This window comes from Notothenia coriiceps, unplaced genomic scaffold (genome assembly GCF_000735185.1).
Source record: "Notothenia coriiceps isolate Sejong01 unplaced genomic scaffold, NC01 NC01_scaffold00026319, whole genome shotgun sequence".
NCBI classification, from domain to species: Eukaryota; Metazoa; Chordata; class Actinopteri; order Perciformes; family Nototheniidae; genus Notothenia; species Notothenia coriiceps.
In genome coordinates, this window is record NW_011359020.1 from 111630 (window position 1) to 128547 (window position 16918).

Consider the following 16918-nt stretch of genomic DNA (forward strand, 5'->3'; position numbering starts at 1 on the left):
CTATTACAGCAAGCAATAAAACATTAACACTCCCCTTCAGAGGGAAAACAGCACGCCTGTCAAGAATATTTTTTGACGAACTGTGTGCGTGTGCTTACAGAAATCAAGAGTGTGTTTTTTTCATTTCATTGAAATGTGTTTTGGAAGCGGAACATTCACTGCACATCACAAATGGGTAATCTTTTGATTGGAGCTGACAGATAAAGAATCATGAATTACAAAAACTGGATCTGCTAAGCTTTCAGACAGAAACAGGGATGTTTCAGAGCAGGCAAGGATAGGAGCTCTTTTTCCGTTAGGACTGGACCAACAGCTTAGGAGAAATTTAGCAGTTTGGAAAGTAACAAAAAAGGAAGTAGAAGAAAAGTAGCAGTGAAAGAGAAAGGTGGCACTGGGCCCTAATGGTGACACGCTGACAGGCCAGACCATAAACAGAGCAGTCTCCTCCCCTCTCCGGCCTGGCCTATATTAACTCTCCATGGAGCTCCAGCTCACAACCAGAGGCACATGGAGTAGGATAACACGTTGCCAAAACATAGGGAGATACTGGACTGCACTCTTCACCAGTGTTGGCTATACGGTAAAACTCTCCTGGATGGACTTTTAACTTCTTTACCATGATGCTCCCGTCGTCCCAGGAGAATGTCAGCCTTGGTAAGTGGCAGGAAAGATTGATTTTGGCAAAGGAACAAGATGACATGAATGTGATGACTTTCTGGGATCAGATGTTTGTTTTGCGTGGATGGGAGAACAGTTGATGAGTTCTGTTTTAGTAGTGAAATAGAGGAAAGTAATACAGGAATGGGACAGTTTGGAAGTGTGTGTCACATAGTAATACCATCAGCAGAGGAACATGGATAACAGCTACTTCCGTCAAACTATACTTAACAAACAAGACGCCTGGATTGGAAAAGCAGAGCGTCTGTTTTGTTTCTGTCATTATTCTTTCCATATTTTTCGGTTGTATCTCGATGGTTGAAATGCACTTCTTGTACCATGCGTTAAATAAAAGCAACTGCTAAATAAATGTGATGTATTTCAAAGTTTTATGGACAAGAGTATAACAGCAATAAGACATTAACAGTGACTGTGGGTGGCTTTCATTGATGCTACTAATACTCAAAGTCAATGACTTGATGTCAATAATTTGTCTCATGGTGTACAAGGGGTGGCTTGCAGCAGACTCTGACCCTGGTGGATTCACGTTGTTAGTAATTGTAAATACACAAAACAAATAATGTATTATTCTTTCTTCTCCAAAACAAACAACATTTGAGGGATTTACGTTGTAAACAAGAGAGGTGCATCTTAACCTTTCCTGACCTCCATTCTTTCAACTACCGCAGACAGTGGATTTCACAAATGGGCAGCCACGTAGAAATACCTAATCAAGAAATATAATTGATATGATGACATGACATTTTACACTGCCTCTCTCTGTTTTCTGACTTGTGGAAGACGAAAGTGTCTTGGCTCCATCTGTGAAAGAGCCTTAGAGCAATAAGAAACCTGAAGTAACTTGACCTGTGACCTTCCAGTATGGGAGGGGAGTCAACACTTTGATTAATAGTATAATTTTAGCATGATACAGTGTTAATCTAAAATGAATAAAGGAAAATATAAACTTTTCTTAAAGCAGTTTCGGTCACGTTTTCCTTCCCTCAGCTTTAGACTGATAGAAAAATAAATGTAATGGCAATCATTATGCCTCTCATTTCTCCACTCTCTTTAAAGTTAATGATATCAGATATTAAAATACTGAAGCCTATATTATTACATTAATGACTGCAGGTAATTGGAGCTCATCTGTGGCTTTTATTTTACTCAGTTATTCCTAGGTTTTATTTCTCCAATACCAAAAAGAAACAGCACATTATTTCAACCTTTTTTCTAACAGATTATAAAAATTAAATCCATTCAATGTACAAGTAACCTATTAGGTATCTGTATTACACCTAATAACACAATTAGGAATGATTAAAATATGACCAAGGGATTATATTTCTGGTATCCTAAAGGTCTGTCAATTATTATTACATAACTTTATATATTTGAGATTGATGACTACAACATTGTCATGAACTACGACCTCACATAGCCAAATCAAGCATGAAAGGCATATTGTGTGTTTTCTCTGCATTCTCTCTCTTTTTGACCATTAATACCGGGCCGGGGCAATAATCGCTCTCTGAGTCTATCGCATCCTGCTCGGTCCGCATGAAGCTCCTGTCCTCCATCGCAGAGCCCATCCCGGCCTGAGAGAGGAATCTGCATTCTCGGGCACATGGGTCCCCACATGGTCTGCTTGCGGATGCTGATGCTGCGGCTGTGATGCTGCTGCCTGCATGCCAGCACTCCCACACCATCATCCATTCACAGCATCCACAACGAGAGAGGACCCACCGCAGTCTCAATGGGGGGCCTGAACATGAATTAATACCTTCATTGAGCTCTTGACTTTGTTTTGCTCGGGATGCGTAAGCCTCGTGGAGATCGGATGTGAGGGCGGACCGATGAAACAGAAACACCCTGCGAAGCTCTGTGCCAGATGGACTTTCTAAATCCGCAAGCTGCAGTGAGTGGAAATGTCCATTTTCTCACTGACAAGATTAATCAAAGAGCCTGCCATAATCGGAAAACAACCTTAATACCAACCAAAGGAAAAAAACAAATCGTGGATCAATCCGGAAACAAGAGCCTATATGCGCAAAGAATAAACAAACAACAATTTATGTAAAAAACACATGGATTAAATGGACCAGACTAAAGCCTGGAAAGACTGCTTTTCTATCTAGATAATTGCAGGCAGGTCAGGCATTTCGCGTTTATTTAAATTTAAGAGAATACAAAATAATAATAACAAACATAGGCCTACTGAGATCACTGATAGATGCAAAATACGCAACTAAGTTTCTGGTCTGCAGTATTTTCGTGCAAGTGTATCACCTGGGATTGTTTTTTCAACATCTCTCCTTGGATATACTATAGTCTATGGGAAACAGATGACTTATGTTTATCCCTACCGTTTATCATGGATTATTCATTTCATATTTTAACTGATAAAATAATCATCATTTTGTCTTTCTTCACATAGTCATTTGTTTCAGGGATTATGCCTTTTGCTAATGTATCTAGCTGGCTATGATAACTATTTTTCCAGAGCGTTTGAACTTTGCTTTGATTATGGCATTCTTGTTTACCTCAAGGATTATTAACGTTATCATTGAATCCATAAACCGTGATTTAATATTGAGTTGGAATATTAATCCACCTGTGTCACGTGATTTGTAACTTTTAAGACATATTTAATGACTCCTGATGCTTTCAAATACTGCTCTTGGCTCCAAGTTGTAATGATAAAACGACCAACTCTGCAGTGCTATGTTTTTGATAAAGACTACAACATCGTATAAACCTGTATTAGGCCACTGTATGTAAGACTCAATGCACCCATAGGCTACTGCTAAAAGTATCTGCTACTTTGGCTTCTGTTTTACTTATTTATTTCAGGGAAAACATCACTTTCAGACCAAAAAAACGTTTGTGTATCTCTACTAAAATGTGATTACATTATTTAGAAGATAAAACAGTGATATGTTTAAGGGATCTTTAAAAATATGTTTAATGTAGCCTTTAAAGTGATTTCAAATACTTGTAATAAATGCCTCAACTTATCTCTGTTATAAGGATGTAAATAACAACATTTGTGTTAGTTTACTGCCTCTACGCTTTCGTTAATGAACCTAATAACCTAAAAGTGGTTTCAGGATATTACTTATTTTTAACTGAGAATTGTGTAATAAAACAATAATTACCATAATTGAATAAAAACATATTAGTTGCTCAATTATATGAAGCCTTGAAGGCCAAACGGTGGTATTGGTCCACAGCCAGGCTGATCGTAGTTGGAATATTTCCTAGGGTCCATGAAGGCAGCCCCGTGACGTCAGGCTGCCTTTCATAGCTGTGCTCAGCCTCAATGGCGATTGCAACAGATCTGTAGAGCTCGAGAGCCCAGTCTACCCTCGCCAGGGTTTCATTAAACACAAACTAATGCGACGAATACGGACTGTGAGTAATATATTATACGTTGGCTGTTGTCTCTGTTCCTCACATTGACTCTCGTTTCACTGTAGATGTGTGTATGTTTTTTTTTTAGCGGTTTAACCCTGCTTTGTGCTGCTAAGCTGTTTCCACGTAGTCAGGATCCTCCGCCAACAGCGGCTCCTTTGTTCGCGCTATCCGTGGCTCTCTCTTTAACGTTATCTGTTTTATTTATGAAACAGGCAGTGTGTTTATATCTGTGTTTTCCTTGTAATATGGTTCACGTGTGTGTTACCAACAGGATGTGCTATGTGATATATAAAACCAAGTAGACCGGGGTCTGTCAGCTCGCCGTTATGCTTGGCTTTTTCCGCCAGTCACAGACCGGGTGAAGACAGCACATAGTCGGTGTAAAGATAGGCTCGAACGCTGTGTTTTTTTGTTTTCAATGTGTGCTATGTAAGCTCCCCTAAGGGGTTAATCTAAGTTGAGCCTCTGTGGGTCTCTCACAGGTTTATCGATACCCTGAAACCGGACTAGCGAGCGTCTGGCGGTGCAGGGAGGGAGGGATAGTTTCCATTAATGACACCACGTTACCTACAGTCTGTGGCTAAAACTAAAGCAGGTGAATCCCACTGCTTGGCTTGTCCAATGCTTTTGTGAAAACTTTAACACATCTAGTAAGTGTACGTTTTGACTGTATTTTCACGCAACGCTGTGTTCTTTGTTTGTCTAAATATAGTTTTGTGAAATGTAGAAGTCTGTGTTATTGCCATCATTCAAAGTACTGCCATACTGTGTCCAAGGCGATATATTGCGACTTTTAAAAAACAATTTGGGGTTCTGGTAAAGTATAAACAACACACCACCATATGGATATAATCTCAGTAAATTGGTCATTAATGACACCACGTTACATAGAGTATATGGTTAAAGCTAAAGCAGTTGAATGAGACGGGTGGTTTGTATATGTTTGACACTTGTTACAATTGTTACTTTTATTGCTTTTAAATGGTGTATATATTTAACTTTATGGCTGTTGTTATTTTGTTCTTGTTTATTTTAGTTTTGTATGTTTACTTACGTTATGGTGCGTGTGATTTTTGTATTTTATTTATTTCTGTGTACAGCACAGTTGGTCTGGAGGTTTTAAAGTGCTTTACAAATAAAGCTCTATTGTATTGGGAACACCCTAACAAATGTAGTAAGGGTAAGGTTTGGCTGTATTTTAACGCAATGCTGGGGTCTTTTGGGGATTTATGATTTTGTGAAATGTTGAAATATTGTGTCATAATATTGGTGGTATCAGTCAAAAATACTGTAGATAGTAGATAATTTAGGAGTTCTGATTAAGTATAAAGAACACACCATCATATGGATATAATCTGAGCATTTCTATATGTAAATATAACAGTTGCATTTGCAGTTATCACAGTCTGAGTCTATGTAACATAACATTGCAAAACCAAATGAACAGTGCCAGCAATGTTTTAATATGGACTATTCATAAATAATCAATCCAGTATCACAAAAACATAATTTCAAGTGTTTCAGTATTTTGGTTAAAACCCTATATGTGTATCAATGATTTTGGGCAATGGTAGGTTATTCTGTGGGGAAATGATATTGTTAAATCCTACACTTAAAACTTCTCGATTCTTTTTCTTACATTTTTTCTTCTTCTGTTTTCCTCTTGTTTTTCAGTTTATACCCAAGTAAAATGGAGGACAGTTTTGATTGCGACTGTGGCGAGCTTGAGCCACCTGATCATTGAGGGTGAACATTTACTTTGAAGACTTATTGGCCAGACTAATTTCAGTTTTATAGATCAGATGACTTGACAGGAAATGTACAGTTAAAAAAACAAACAAGAAAGTAGAAAGAAAAAAAATCTTATGAAGCTGCTCAGGACCAGTCATACACTGAATGTATCTGCACTGTAAGGATGCAACTACATGTTTTTTATAATTTAATATAGTCTCAGTGTTTTTTAATTGGCCTCACAGTCCATTCCATTGCATACTATAAACCCAAGTTTACTAAAAAACGTTCCCCTAAATATATCCACACACCCGGAACTAGAGGAACATTTGAACTTTTATATTTACTCTCCTTATCCAAGATGGATCAAAACTTTGAGCACATGTTAATACCCCAAAATCTGCCAGTGACAGCTAGACGGGGGACTCGGTAGTCGTCTATACAGGGGTCAGTTAGCTCAGCCGCTGAAGTATCTGAATAGTCAATTCGTCCGTTTGTATTAAAGTTGGACTTGGAAACAGGCCAGAAGCTAATCATCGGCGTTAGCAGAAGCTTGGAGTAAACCTGAAAACAGTCGCCATGGCAGAGAAGTTTGAGTCCCTGATGAACATCCACGGTTTCGACTTGGGTTCTCGCTACATGGACTTAAAGCCTCTGGGCTACGGGGGGAACGGCTTGGTGTTCTCAGCAGTTGATACAGACTGTGACAAGCGTGTTGCCGTGAAGAAAATTATCCTGACCGACCCCCAGAGTGTGAAGCATGCACTGCGGGAAATCAAGATCATCAGGCGCCTCGATCACGACAACATTGTGAAGGTGAGGGGCAAGTGCTCTGCGTGATGTCACAAAGACTATTTATCATATCATCTGGGGCTGGGAAAAACAAAACATCCATTTTGGAGTTCCACACTGATCCTTCTTCTTACTTCTCCAGGTGTTTGAAACTTTGGGCCCCAATGGACGCAGGCTAACGGAGGACGTGGTGTCTCTGACAGAGGTCAACTCGGTCTACATCGTGCAGGAATACATGGACACGGACCTGTGTCAGCTGCTGGAGAGGGGCCTTCTCTCTGAGGGCCATGCAAGGCTCTTTATGTACCAGCTCCTTAGGGGCCTAAAGTACATCCACTCTGCCAACGTGCTGCACCGCGACCTCAAGCCTGCCAACCTGTTTGTCAACACAGAGGACCTGGTGCTGAAGATCGGGGACTTTGGCCTGGCCCGCATCATGGACCCACACTACTCTCACAAGGTAGGCCCAGTCTTCTATTGGTGGGGAATATAAGTGTTTCATGTTGTTGTGATGAGCAGTGTAGACAAGAGCTATAAGAAGAAGAGACGGCTTGGCAATGTTTATCCAAAGATCAATGCTTTGCTGCTCCGACGCGGGGTGTCATTGCTAAGTAATGGGTAGGCCTCCTGGGTGACGCAGTTTCACAGCAGGAAGTAAACAAGACGGGATGTGGTTCCTTGAGGTAACGCCTCTGTTTCCCTTGTCAGGAGAGCAAGGCTGTGGAAAACATTTAAAAAGCTAGCCCTGAGAATGTGCTCTATTCTAATGTCTAAAAATACAAATGTGTGGGTTGATGATAAAGTGGAAGATAATGTTCACTCCCAGGGGGAGATGTGTCAAATATTTGATTTGTGGCATGGGCAAAACAGAAATAATCCAGCCTTTAGCCATCGTCTGCATATAATGATAATTTGACTTAAAGCTGGAGCCGATAAATAAAGGACATGCTGTTGATAAAACAACGGTATTTTTTTTATTAACAGCCAAGTTCAATTTGCTGAGGTCATTATTCTATTTTCAAAACTAAATCAAATAAGTGGATCCTTGAGAAGGTGGTTTTCTTTGTGTCCTTTTCCTTGTCTTTTATCAGATGCCAGCAATTATTTGAACCAGGGCATACAAATCCAGACGTTAACACACCAAATGTTGAATGTAAACATACTTTAATGCTGTCTATAACCCTGGCATTTGGTTTTGTGGGGCAGTGTAATGGTCCCAATAAAGTAGGTTGCTTTGTCCGGAGCATGAGAACAGTTTGGGACACCCTGTCTAATTGTAGCCAGGTGGAGGGTCTGTATTGCCCTTGTGTTTCTGTCACCTTTTTAAAGGGATGAGGAAATTCCAATCAAAGGCCATATGGTGGTGTGATGTGAGGATGTCTAGCATGGAGAGTCTCTCTCTCTCTCTCTCCCCCGCTCTCCCTCTCCCCATGCTCACTCGTGTCTCAGATTAGTCATTAGTCTGAAGTTGGCTCACGTGATGTGATTCCTCCGGTGGGCCCAGCCTGATTCATATCCCTAACACGGCATGCATCACTGAGAATCATACTTGTTTACCAGAACTGCTCATTTCCAGCACACGGCCACTACTATGCATATGTAGTATAACTCCATTTTCAGCTCTGGTTTCACATATCTTAGGTGAGACAATAGCTCTCTGCAATATGAAGAGGAAGTCGAGGGCTCATAGTTTGTGGGAAGAACTGAGAGTTTCTCACACAGTTCATTCACTGTATCCACCCACCCAACTTGTATACACTCCTCCCTTACAGCAGCTTTAACCATGGGGGCTTCTTTCCTCTATATAAGCAGTTTTTTCCTGATGGGGAAATATGCAGGAAAGTGGGTATTGAAAAGCTACTTGACTGGGTTCATCTCCTGTGTGTCTGACTCATGTCTGCTCTACTACTGCTGCTGATTTGATGTCAAGGATACGTACGCTGTAGTCCTGTAGCAATACTGACTTTAAATGGTTTTGACCCTGCTCTTTTTAAAGCTCTGTAGCTGTGTTGTGTCTGTCTCTACTCCGATAACAATAGTGGTGTGGGTGGGGGAAGAGAGAACACTGATATCTCAACCAGCCACTTTTTCATGGCACCTAGTCATCTAATTGAGTGTTCGTCTGGGAGCAAATGAGGCTTGTTTGAATATGAACCCATCACCCCACACAACACTGGTGCCTTGTGAAATGTGGTGGCGTTAAGAAAACATCTGGCTTCAGTGCTGTCTGGACGTTATTGCAGAATTACTGAGGGAAGATGTCCTTTCACAACCACCCTGTTCTTCTAGCAGGCCTGGTGAGGCAGAGCAGCTGGGCGGCTGAGTGCATGTCATTTGAATAACGTTGTGCCTAAATAAAGAAGCGCTCCTTGCCGGGGAACATCAGTTTCTGGCGTAGTTTCAATAATGTGGTATTGAATTATGTGTCAGTGAAGTAGGTGCAAGTCATTTGATCCACCTTTTCCTCCTACTTTACTTTTGTTTTCTGTTGCTTTGGTCAATACAAAACATAATTCCTTAAATTCAATTTAGGCTTTTAATAACCCTGGACGGTTGGTTGGGAGTAAAGCTCTTGTCACGCTTGCCAGGAGTACCTGGGCTATATTTCCTTTGTCTCAGAAAGCAGGCCATTTCTGCCTGTGTGAACTTTAAGGCCGGCCCTCGTGGTGGCCGAGGATCAAGAATGGCAAGAATTCACATGCACTCTTCCAACTTCTCCAACCCCGAGTCCCCTCCTTTTCCCAGCCCGCTCTTTGTCTTGTTGTGGGAGATTTGCTCAGGGCAGCATTTGAAGCTTATATAAAGCTCATTTCATTTCTAGCTGTTGTCCGCAACAAAAGTTTTACAAAATAATACAACACTTACTCTTTAGCATTGGTTGCTGTTTTGTATTTGAACACAACACTAACAATGGCTTTAAACGACACAATAGTGTAACACATTTAATGTTGGCTTTATTTCACCTCTGTTTTCTCTTGACGGGAAATGATCTCGTTGCATCATCTGAATGTCGAATCAGCTTTGAAAGTTAACAAACCAGTTATTTGATCTATGGCTTTTGTCGTATGAAATGAAGACTACAAGTGCAAGACACATCTGTGTGGGGAAATACAAATAACCCGTTGATGAAGTACATTATCTACTTGTGTTTGACTATAAGTCAGGAGTTGTATTATTTAAAAACTTGGAAAGCTCCCTATGAATAAAGGATTGTATGAATGCCTTTGGTTCAGCATAACATTTATTAATTTGTGACGGTAAAGAGATAAAAACATGGTCATTTTTTGGAATGTTAGGAGAAGAGCGGATAGGAGGACTCGTACACGTCCATTTCTTCCATACAAGCATCCCTTGGAACACAAACTACTACAACACTTCAAGAACACCACACACACACCCACAAACACAAACACACATTTGACCTAATTATTCATCTAGAAACAGGCCTGTCTGGATCTAGACAAAGACAAATTCCAGAGGGTCGACGCCGGCTGTAATGAATTCTAGAGAAGAATTTAAACAAATCGTAGTTTTATAATGGAACCTAAATGAGCAAGAATAATGCTGACCAGCCAAAGTCCTGATTAGACATATGGACCTTATTAATGGATAACCATGGATTTATTTCCATGTGTTGTGAGACTGCAGTAAAACGCCTCTTCACCTGCTATTAATAGTGTTTTGAAATGATTCACGTTGGTGTGTGTGTGTGTGTGTGTTGGGCGGGCGGGCCGGGGAAGGGAAGACTAAAATATATCTTTTAGGCTTCAGCACAGCCTTTTCCTGCAAATGGAGACTAGCTTGGGGGTGACCTCACTGTCTCTTCAGCAAGCACCTTTACTGAGATCTGGTGAGACCTGCTAAAGGTCGCTTTGATTGAACGCAGCCAGACTCACTGAGGGAGCCTTTTATGAGTCACTAAATGTCATCCCTGTTTGATCTAGATCAGGTGGTTTAAGTTATTCACCAACTGCTGTCAGTTATTGAGATGGCTGATGCTTTAATTCCTATGACTCTGTCTTTGTGGTGAGTGGCCCACTTAGACATAAGTTAAAGTTAGAAGCAAGCACCAATGTTTAGCTAATGCACTTAAATGCCTTCAGCTGGTAGGCAAACTGTAATCTGCTTCTTTTGGTCCATCGTTCTCAGAATTGTCCTTACGCAACGACCCGGTGTTCTTTCAAGCTGACCTAATCTAAATCTGTGGCAATGCTCTGCTAAGCTGGTTGCATGTATTTCTCCATTGTAACCACATTCACAAAAGACAGTTTACTGGCTGAATGGGAGCTGGACACTCCCATGAGTTTCAGTCGGTAGGTGTGATCTGCTCTGTAATTCCCCTTTTCACAGGTTTCATTGTGACAGTCGCTGCTAAATTCAGACGATCAGATTACCAGTCTTCTGAAGGAGGGAGTCATGTATACATAGGATTTATAGGCCCATCAAAATAAGAGTGTTCATCTCACTAATGCACTCCAGCATAGTGTGACGTAGAGGAGGCTAACTTTGGGCAGAACCAGGAGCCAACCATTTTAGTCTCACCACAAACTACCACTGCATGTGGGGTGAGAGAGGGCAGCGAGCGTGTTGTTTTACGCCCTCCCATCCCCCCAGTCGGTGTGCACACAGGTCCATTTCCTTTGTGTTCAGTGTGCTGTTCCCGTGAGCAGCCCTGCTCTGTGTGGGAGTGCAGATTGGTGTCACTGGTGAGAGGAGAGTGTGGCAGCGGGGGATTATCCTGCTCTCAGACTGCTGACTGGGCCTGCACGTGTCTGATCTCCCCCCTGTCTCTCTGCGGTCTTTGTCTCCGTGCTGCTCCATGTTGCGTATGTGACCAGCACGGAGCAGGACCATCAAGTAGCAGCAGGCATTCTGGGATTCCTGTTAGCAGCCCTGCTGCACGGGACATGAAGTCATGCTAATCACATGTATCTATTACTGAGGGTATCTTTGACTGTGAATGAACCAAACACGAGGGCATAGCAGATCATGCATTACTGTAGTTTTTTTAAAAGATAGTTGCGTCTATGGACGTCACAATACCAGACATGTAGCTTATACCAGTCAGAAACATTCTCAATACCTTATCTGCTACCAGTGTAAAACAACTCAAAAGTCAATCCATTAGCTTACTTTTTTGTATTTGTTTTTGTTGAGAACTTAAATGGGTCATCATTTTCTATTTTCCAATAATGTTGTTGTCTGTCTCTGTTTGCTGGTTTTATTCTGAAAAGTGTTCCCCTTCCCCCATGTCTGTTACGGCTGATTGTGTGCCCTGTGTTGTCTCCTCCCCCCCCACCTGTGTCTAATTGCTGATTAGTGTGTGTATTTAGGCTCTGTTGCCCTGTCTGTTTTGGGGCTGGTAGTGTGTGTGAGATCCTTGTGGCTGGTGACTGTGCTCACGGGAGCAGCAGGATTGAGGCTGTGTCCTCTGCTCGAGTGTAATAAATGCCCACACAGGGTTATATTTTTGGACGTTCTACCTCTGCCTCCTTGCTTGGTCGGGCCGCTCACTTGTCGGCCTCACAATCCCTTTTTGATACAACTGTATTTATTCAAGTTTCTCACACAAAATGAAAGACATCATGATGGCCATCCCTACATGACCCTCACCTAATACGTATTTTTACTGAAAGAAGTTTGAACACATAATACCACTCCAGGGATCCTCGCTTTGCGTTGGTAGCAAAGTATCTGTTCTGATGACATCCCTAGTCTATGTATTCTTTGGGTAAGGGTCTCACTAAAGGGTCGCCCTTTTCCACCACAGGGCCATCTCTCTGAAGGTCTGGTCACCAAGTGGTACCGGTCTCCTCGCCTGCTGCTCTCTCCTAACAACTACACCAAAGCCATCGACATGTGGGCCGCAGGCTGCATCTTCGCTGAGATGCTCACAGGGAAAACCCTCTTTGCAGGTAAATGTCGACTCTGGTTCTTATGTCTGTCTCACAGTAACACCTCATGTACTCGCATACTAGCAAACAGCCTTTAGAGCAGGTTGGATGACTGATGTCGGAGGATGTCAAATGCTCATCCTGCTAGTCAATGACTTTGTTCGGAGAGACCAGAGTCAATCTGCATTTACCGTAATTTTCGGACTATAATCCGCACCTTTTTTCCCATTTTTCGACCCTGCGGCTTATATAACGGTGCGGCTAATCTATGGATTTTTACAGCTAACGGCCACTAGGGGACCTCCTAAATCTATGGATTTTACAGGTTACAGTCCACCACCTTTAACTCTATGGGCTCTATGGCCGGTCCGCACCCCCCACCTTTAAGCGGCGCGCTCCAGCAGGAAAAGCTGGAGGCCGGAAAAGAGTGAGACAGGTAGCGCGCAAAAGTAAAAGTGGAACCGAGAGTGGTACGAGAGACAGAACGAGAGCAAGACAGACAGACATTACGAGAGCGAGACAGTTTGTCCCCGTACCACTGGTTGAAAACCACTGCTGTAGATCACTGCCGGTACGTGCGCTGGGAGCGCACCGTTTAAGTTTGAAAGTTGAAAAGTTTGTGTGTCTGAAACACTATGTGATACAGTACAGTTTACACAGCACAGTACATGTTCTGTAGCTACTATTGCACTGCGGCTTATAGTCCAGTGCGGCTTATATATGTACACATCATTCAATTTAGCTGCTGCGGCTTATATTCAGGTGCGCCTTATAGTCCGAAAATTACGGTACTTTAATTATACTCCTCTTTTGCAAATCCAGCTGCAGGTGGGCCAGACTGAGTGTTCTTATTTGTTGAAACTGCCTTGAGCTGAACACAAGGCAAATAACATCTCTGTTCTCATGATCTGCTGCTCAGCCTCTCTCCAAACCCCTGAACCAGTCATACAGATGTTGGATGTTGTGTAACTCTTCAAAGAAAGATGCTAATGTTGTCTGCCGGGGGTTTCAGGGGCCCATGAGCTGGCTCAGATGCAGCTGATCCTGGAGTCCATCCCCGTGCTGAGAGAGGAGGACCGGCAGGAGCTCCACAGCGTCATCCCTGTGTTCATCCGCAGCGACATGTCCAAGCCTCACAACCCCCTGGCCAAGCTGCTGCCCGACGTCAGCCCCCAGGGTGAGCACCACTCACCCTTTCATTCAGAAGTACTCAAGTACTCTTACATGTACATGTTTCCTACATCTCAACGTCCTTTCTCTCTGCAGCCCTGGATTTCCTGGAGAAGATCCTGACCTTTAACCCCATGGATCGTCTCACTGCGGAGGAGGCCCTGGCCCACCCCTATATGGCCGACTACTCCTTCCCCCTGGACGAGCCTGTCTCTCTGCACCCCTTCCACATCGAGGACGAAGTCGATGATATCCTGCTCATGGACCAGAGCCACAGCCACACCTGGGAGAGGTATGATGCGTCCCCTCTCAAACCCTGCTCTCTGTCACCAGGCAGGAAATACAAAGTTATATATTTAGCCTGGTCTGACATTATTTTGATATTAGTTCCAGGGAAGAATAGTTAGCTTTTATAATGTGAACATAAAGGTCACTTAACGCGTATTCTGAATGAGTTTAATGGTTTGTTTGAGTAGTCTGATCATGTACTGGAGCTCCATGTTATGTGTCTGTTGTGTACTGAAGTCTCTGCCCTTCATTTTATCATCAGGTATCATGAGAGCCAGCTGTCAGAGAATGACTGGCACTTGCACAGCAACCACGACCCGGACGAGGTTCAGGTCGACCCCAGGGCTCTCTCTGATGTAACAGACGAGGAGGAGGTCCAGGTGTGTTTGAATTGTGACAAACATCTGCATACACATGTTAAAACGATAACTCTTCGGTTTACTTTTGAAAGCTATAGATAAAGTTTGATAATGTGCTCCCTAAATGTGAGGATGCATAGGTTAAGAATAAAAAAACGTTTCAAACCAAAGCTTTTAGTGTATAGGGGTATTATTGAACTTGTGTTATCCAAAGCACATTTGATAGAAAGTCTAATTGTTGTCTGTTTCCAGGTGGATCCTCGTAAATATGCTGATGGAGACCGGGAGAAGTTCCTGGATGAGCCGTCCTACGACTACTCCACTCTGTTCCAGCCGGAGCGATCCTGGCAGGACGAACACCACGAAAACAAATACTGTGACCAGCAGTGTAGCCACACCTGTAACTACAAGGCCGTGTCTTCCTCCTACCTGGACAACCTCATCTGGAGGGAAAGTGAAGTCAACCACTACTACGAACCCAAGCTCATCATCGACCTCTCCAACTGGAAGGAGCAGCAGAGCAAGGAGAAGGCGGACCGCAAGGCCAAGAGCAAGTGCGAGAAGAACGGGCTGGTGAAGGCCCAGATCGCACTGAAGGAGGCGGAGAAGACCCAGAGCCCGGTGGAGAAGGACAGCGAGCAGGAGAAGCACCAGACGGAGAAGCCTCAGAGCCAGCAGAGCCAAGGCTTCGACTTCGACTCCTTCATCGCCAGCACCATCAAACTGAGCCTGCAGCCGGAGCCCTGTCCGGAGGCGGCCCTGCTCAGCGAGGTGGGCCTCCTGAACGAGCTCAACTCCTCCGTCTCCCAGCTGGAGGCGGCCCGCTCAGGCTCCATGTCCAAGTCCATAAGTCAGGAGAAGGAGGAGAAGTGCCTGGTTAACCTCGCCCAGTTAGGCGGAGGAGGGCTGGGGGGAGTCGTCGGGGGAGACGGCCCCTGGCCCGCCTGCCCCTGGGAAAGCTTCGGCTCGGGGGAGAGAGTCGGGGAGAACGGCTGTTTGATAGACGAAGCATGCTGGGACATACACAAAGAGGACCAGCTCCAGAAGGAGAGCACTTACACCAGCTACCTGGACCGCCTGTTCAGCAGGAAGGAGGAGGGGGCCGCAGACACTGTGGTCCCTGAGACGGAGCCCTCGGAGGGGAGAGAGCTGGACGAGAGCTTCCTCGCCATGAACACGGAGATTGTGCTGAACGTGCAGCTGGACTCTCTGGCCCTGCCCGGCTTTGACACCCCCGATGACTTGCCTCTGAAATCCATCCAGGCGTCCCTCACCCCCTGCGCTGTGAAATGCTCCCCCCAGATCGCCCACAAAACCTACAGCAGCATCTTCAAGCATCTTAATTAAAGAAATATATATCTTCCCTCACAGTGAAAAATCTAGGCAGTTTTGTTTTTATGTTTTTCTTTTTTTTAATAATATGATATATTATTGAACTTGAATCATTTCATACCTTTTTTTTTTATCATGGTTACTTTTAATTTTGTTTAGTTTTTTTAAGAGTTGAAAGGGGTGACGTGTTATATTTAAAGAGTTGGGGTCATCGCTCTGAGCCTTGACCACCAGGCCTTCATGGGTTTATGTCTACGCCCTCATTGCTAAACTGGCATGTCACGCGCACACTTAAGTACTGTAGAAGAACGGAGAGCAGGAGAGAAGGAGCTAGAAGAAAGGCGGATGGTAGGGAGGAGTCAAAGACACGAGGTTGGTCGGTTAATAAGGAAGGGAGATAGACGCTAGCGTTGTCTGGGACGGGATACACAACGAAAAGGAAGGGGATGGGATGTCCTTTTTTTATTTTTCATTTGACATTTTCCCCTGAAGAAAGCTTCCTTAATGATGACCCTTACATACTGTAAATCTGACACATGATGCCAGCAGAAACCATTATCGTAGGCGTTGATGTAAATGTGTTATCTACCTCAAGGTAACAGCCGCGAGAGACACTCGAAGCCGCACTAGTGCTTTACCCACATGGCCATCCTGGTCGCGTAGATGAAATCTGTCTCACTTTAGCATTTAACATAGTGAGGTGTTACAGTAATCATTATTTATTTCTAGCAAATGTGCGATATTTATTTTATCAAAATGTGTTATTTCAATGTGATTATTGAAGATCGAGGAGTTGGACAGACTTCCATTTTCCTTTGGGCACTATATGGGCGTGGAAGTGTTCTTTTGTTTTATGGTAGGATGCAAATTCATCGTTTATGTTCTAAAAGAAGTCGAGGCTTTCCATTTTCCACCAATATTGTCCAGATGGATATCATTCTTTTTGTTTTTTAATTTATAGGTGCATTCTGTCTTTAATGGAAAAACTGCTTTATGGTTAAAGAAGCGCCTAAAAGTCTTAATTTTTTATCTAAATGTAATGTTCAAAAAATGCGTGCATGGAGGCAAGAGAAAGGTACATCTAAGTAAAGTTAATGGTGAGTATAATGTACGTCAATTTTAATTGTACGTTTTTTGTTCAATTTCTATGTACTTTTTCCAGGCAAGCATGATGAATTAGGTTAAGGTGTAGCATGTAGAACACTTATGGACTTTTTTTTGTAATCATTGGTTCCCCTGTTCTACAAAATATCTCAAAATAAAATTACTGGCAACGAG

At 43.1% G+C, this 16918-nt stretch overlaps 1 protein-coding gene across 4 annotated transcripts; it reads left to right on the plus strand.

Annotated features, from left to right (window-relative positions):
- The first annotated feature begins 489 nt into the window (after positions 1-489).
- Positions 490-16918, plus strand: mapk6 (mitogen-activated protein kinase 6). 4 transcript variants are annotated; one of them, XM_010784282.1, is made up of 8 exons: positions 490-654; positions 5749-6621; positions 6740-7057; positions 12368-12512; positions 13504-13668; positions 13758-13953; positions 14212-14329; positions 14561-16918. In XM_010784282.1, the coding sequence occupies exons 2-8, from the start codon at positions 6385-6387 to the stop codon at positions 15653-15655; spliced, it is 2274 nt and encodes a 757-aa protein (XP_010782584.1). In that variant the 5' UTR covers positions 490-654; positions 5749-6384; the 3' UTR covers positions 15656-16918. The 4 variants fall into 4 exon arrangements, with proteins under 4 accessions (XP_010782584.1, XP_010782587.1, XP_010782585.1 ...); XM_010784285.1 differs by lacking the exon at positions 490-654 and adding an exon at positions 2338-2575; XM_010784283.1 differs by lacking the exon at positions 490-654 and adding an exon at positions 3954-4071.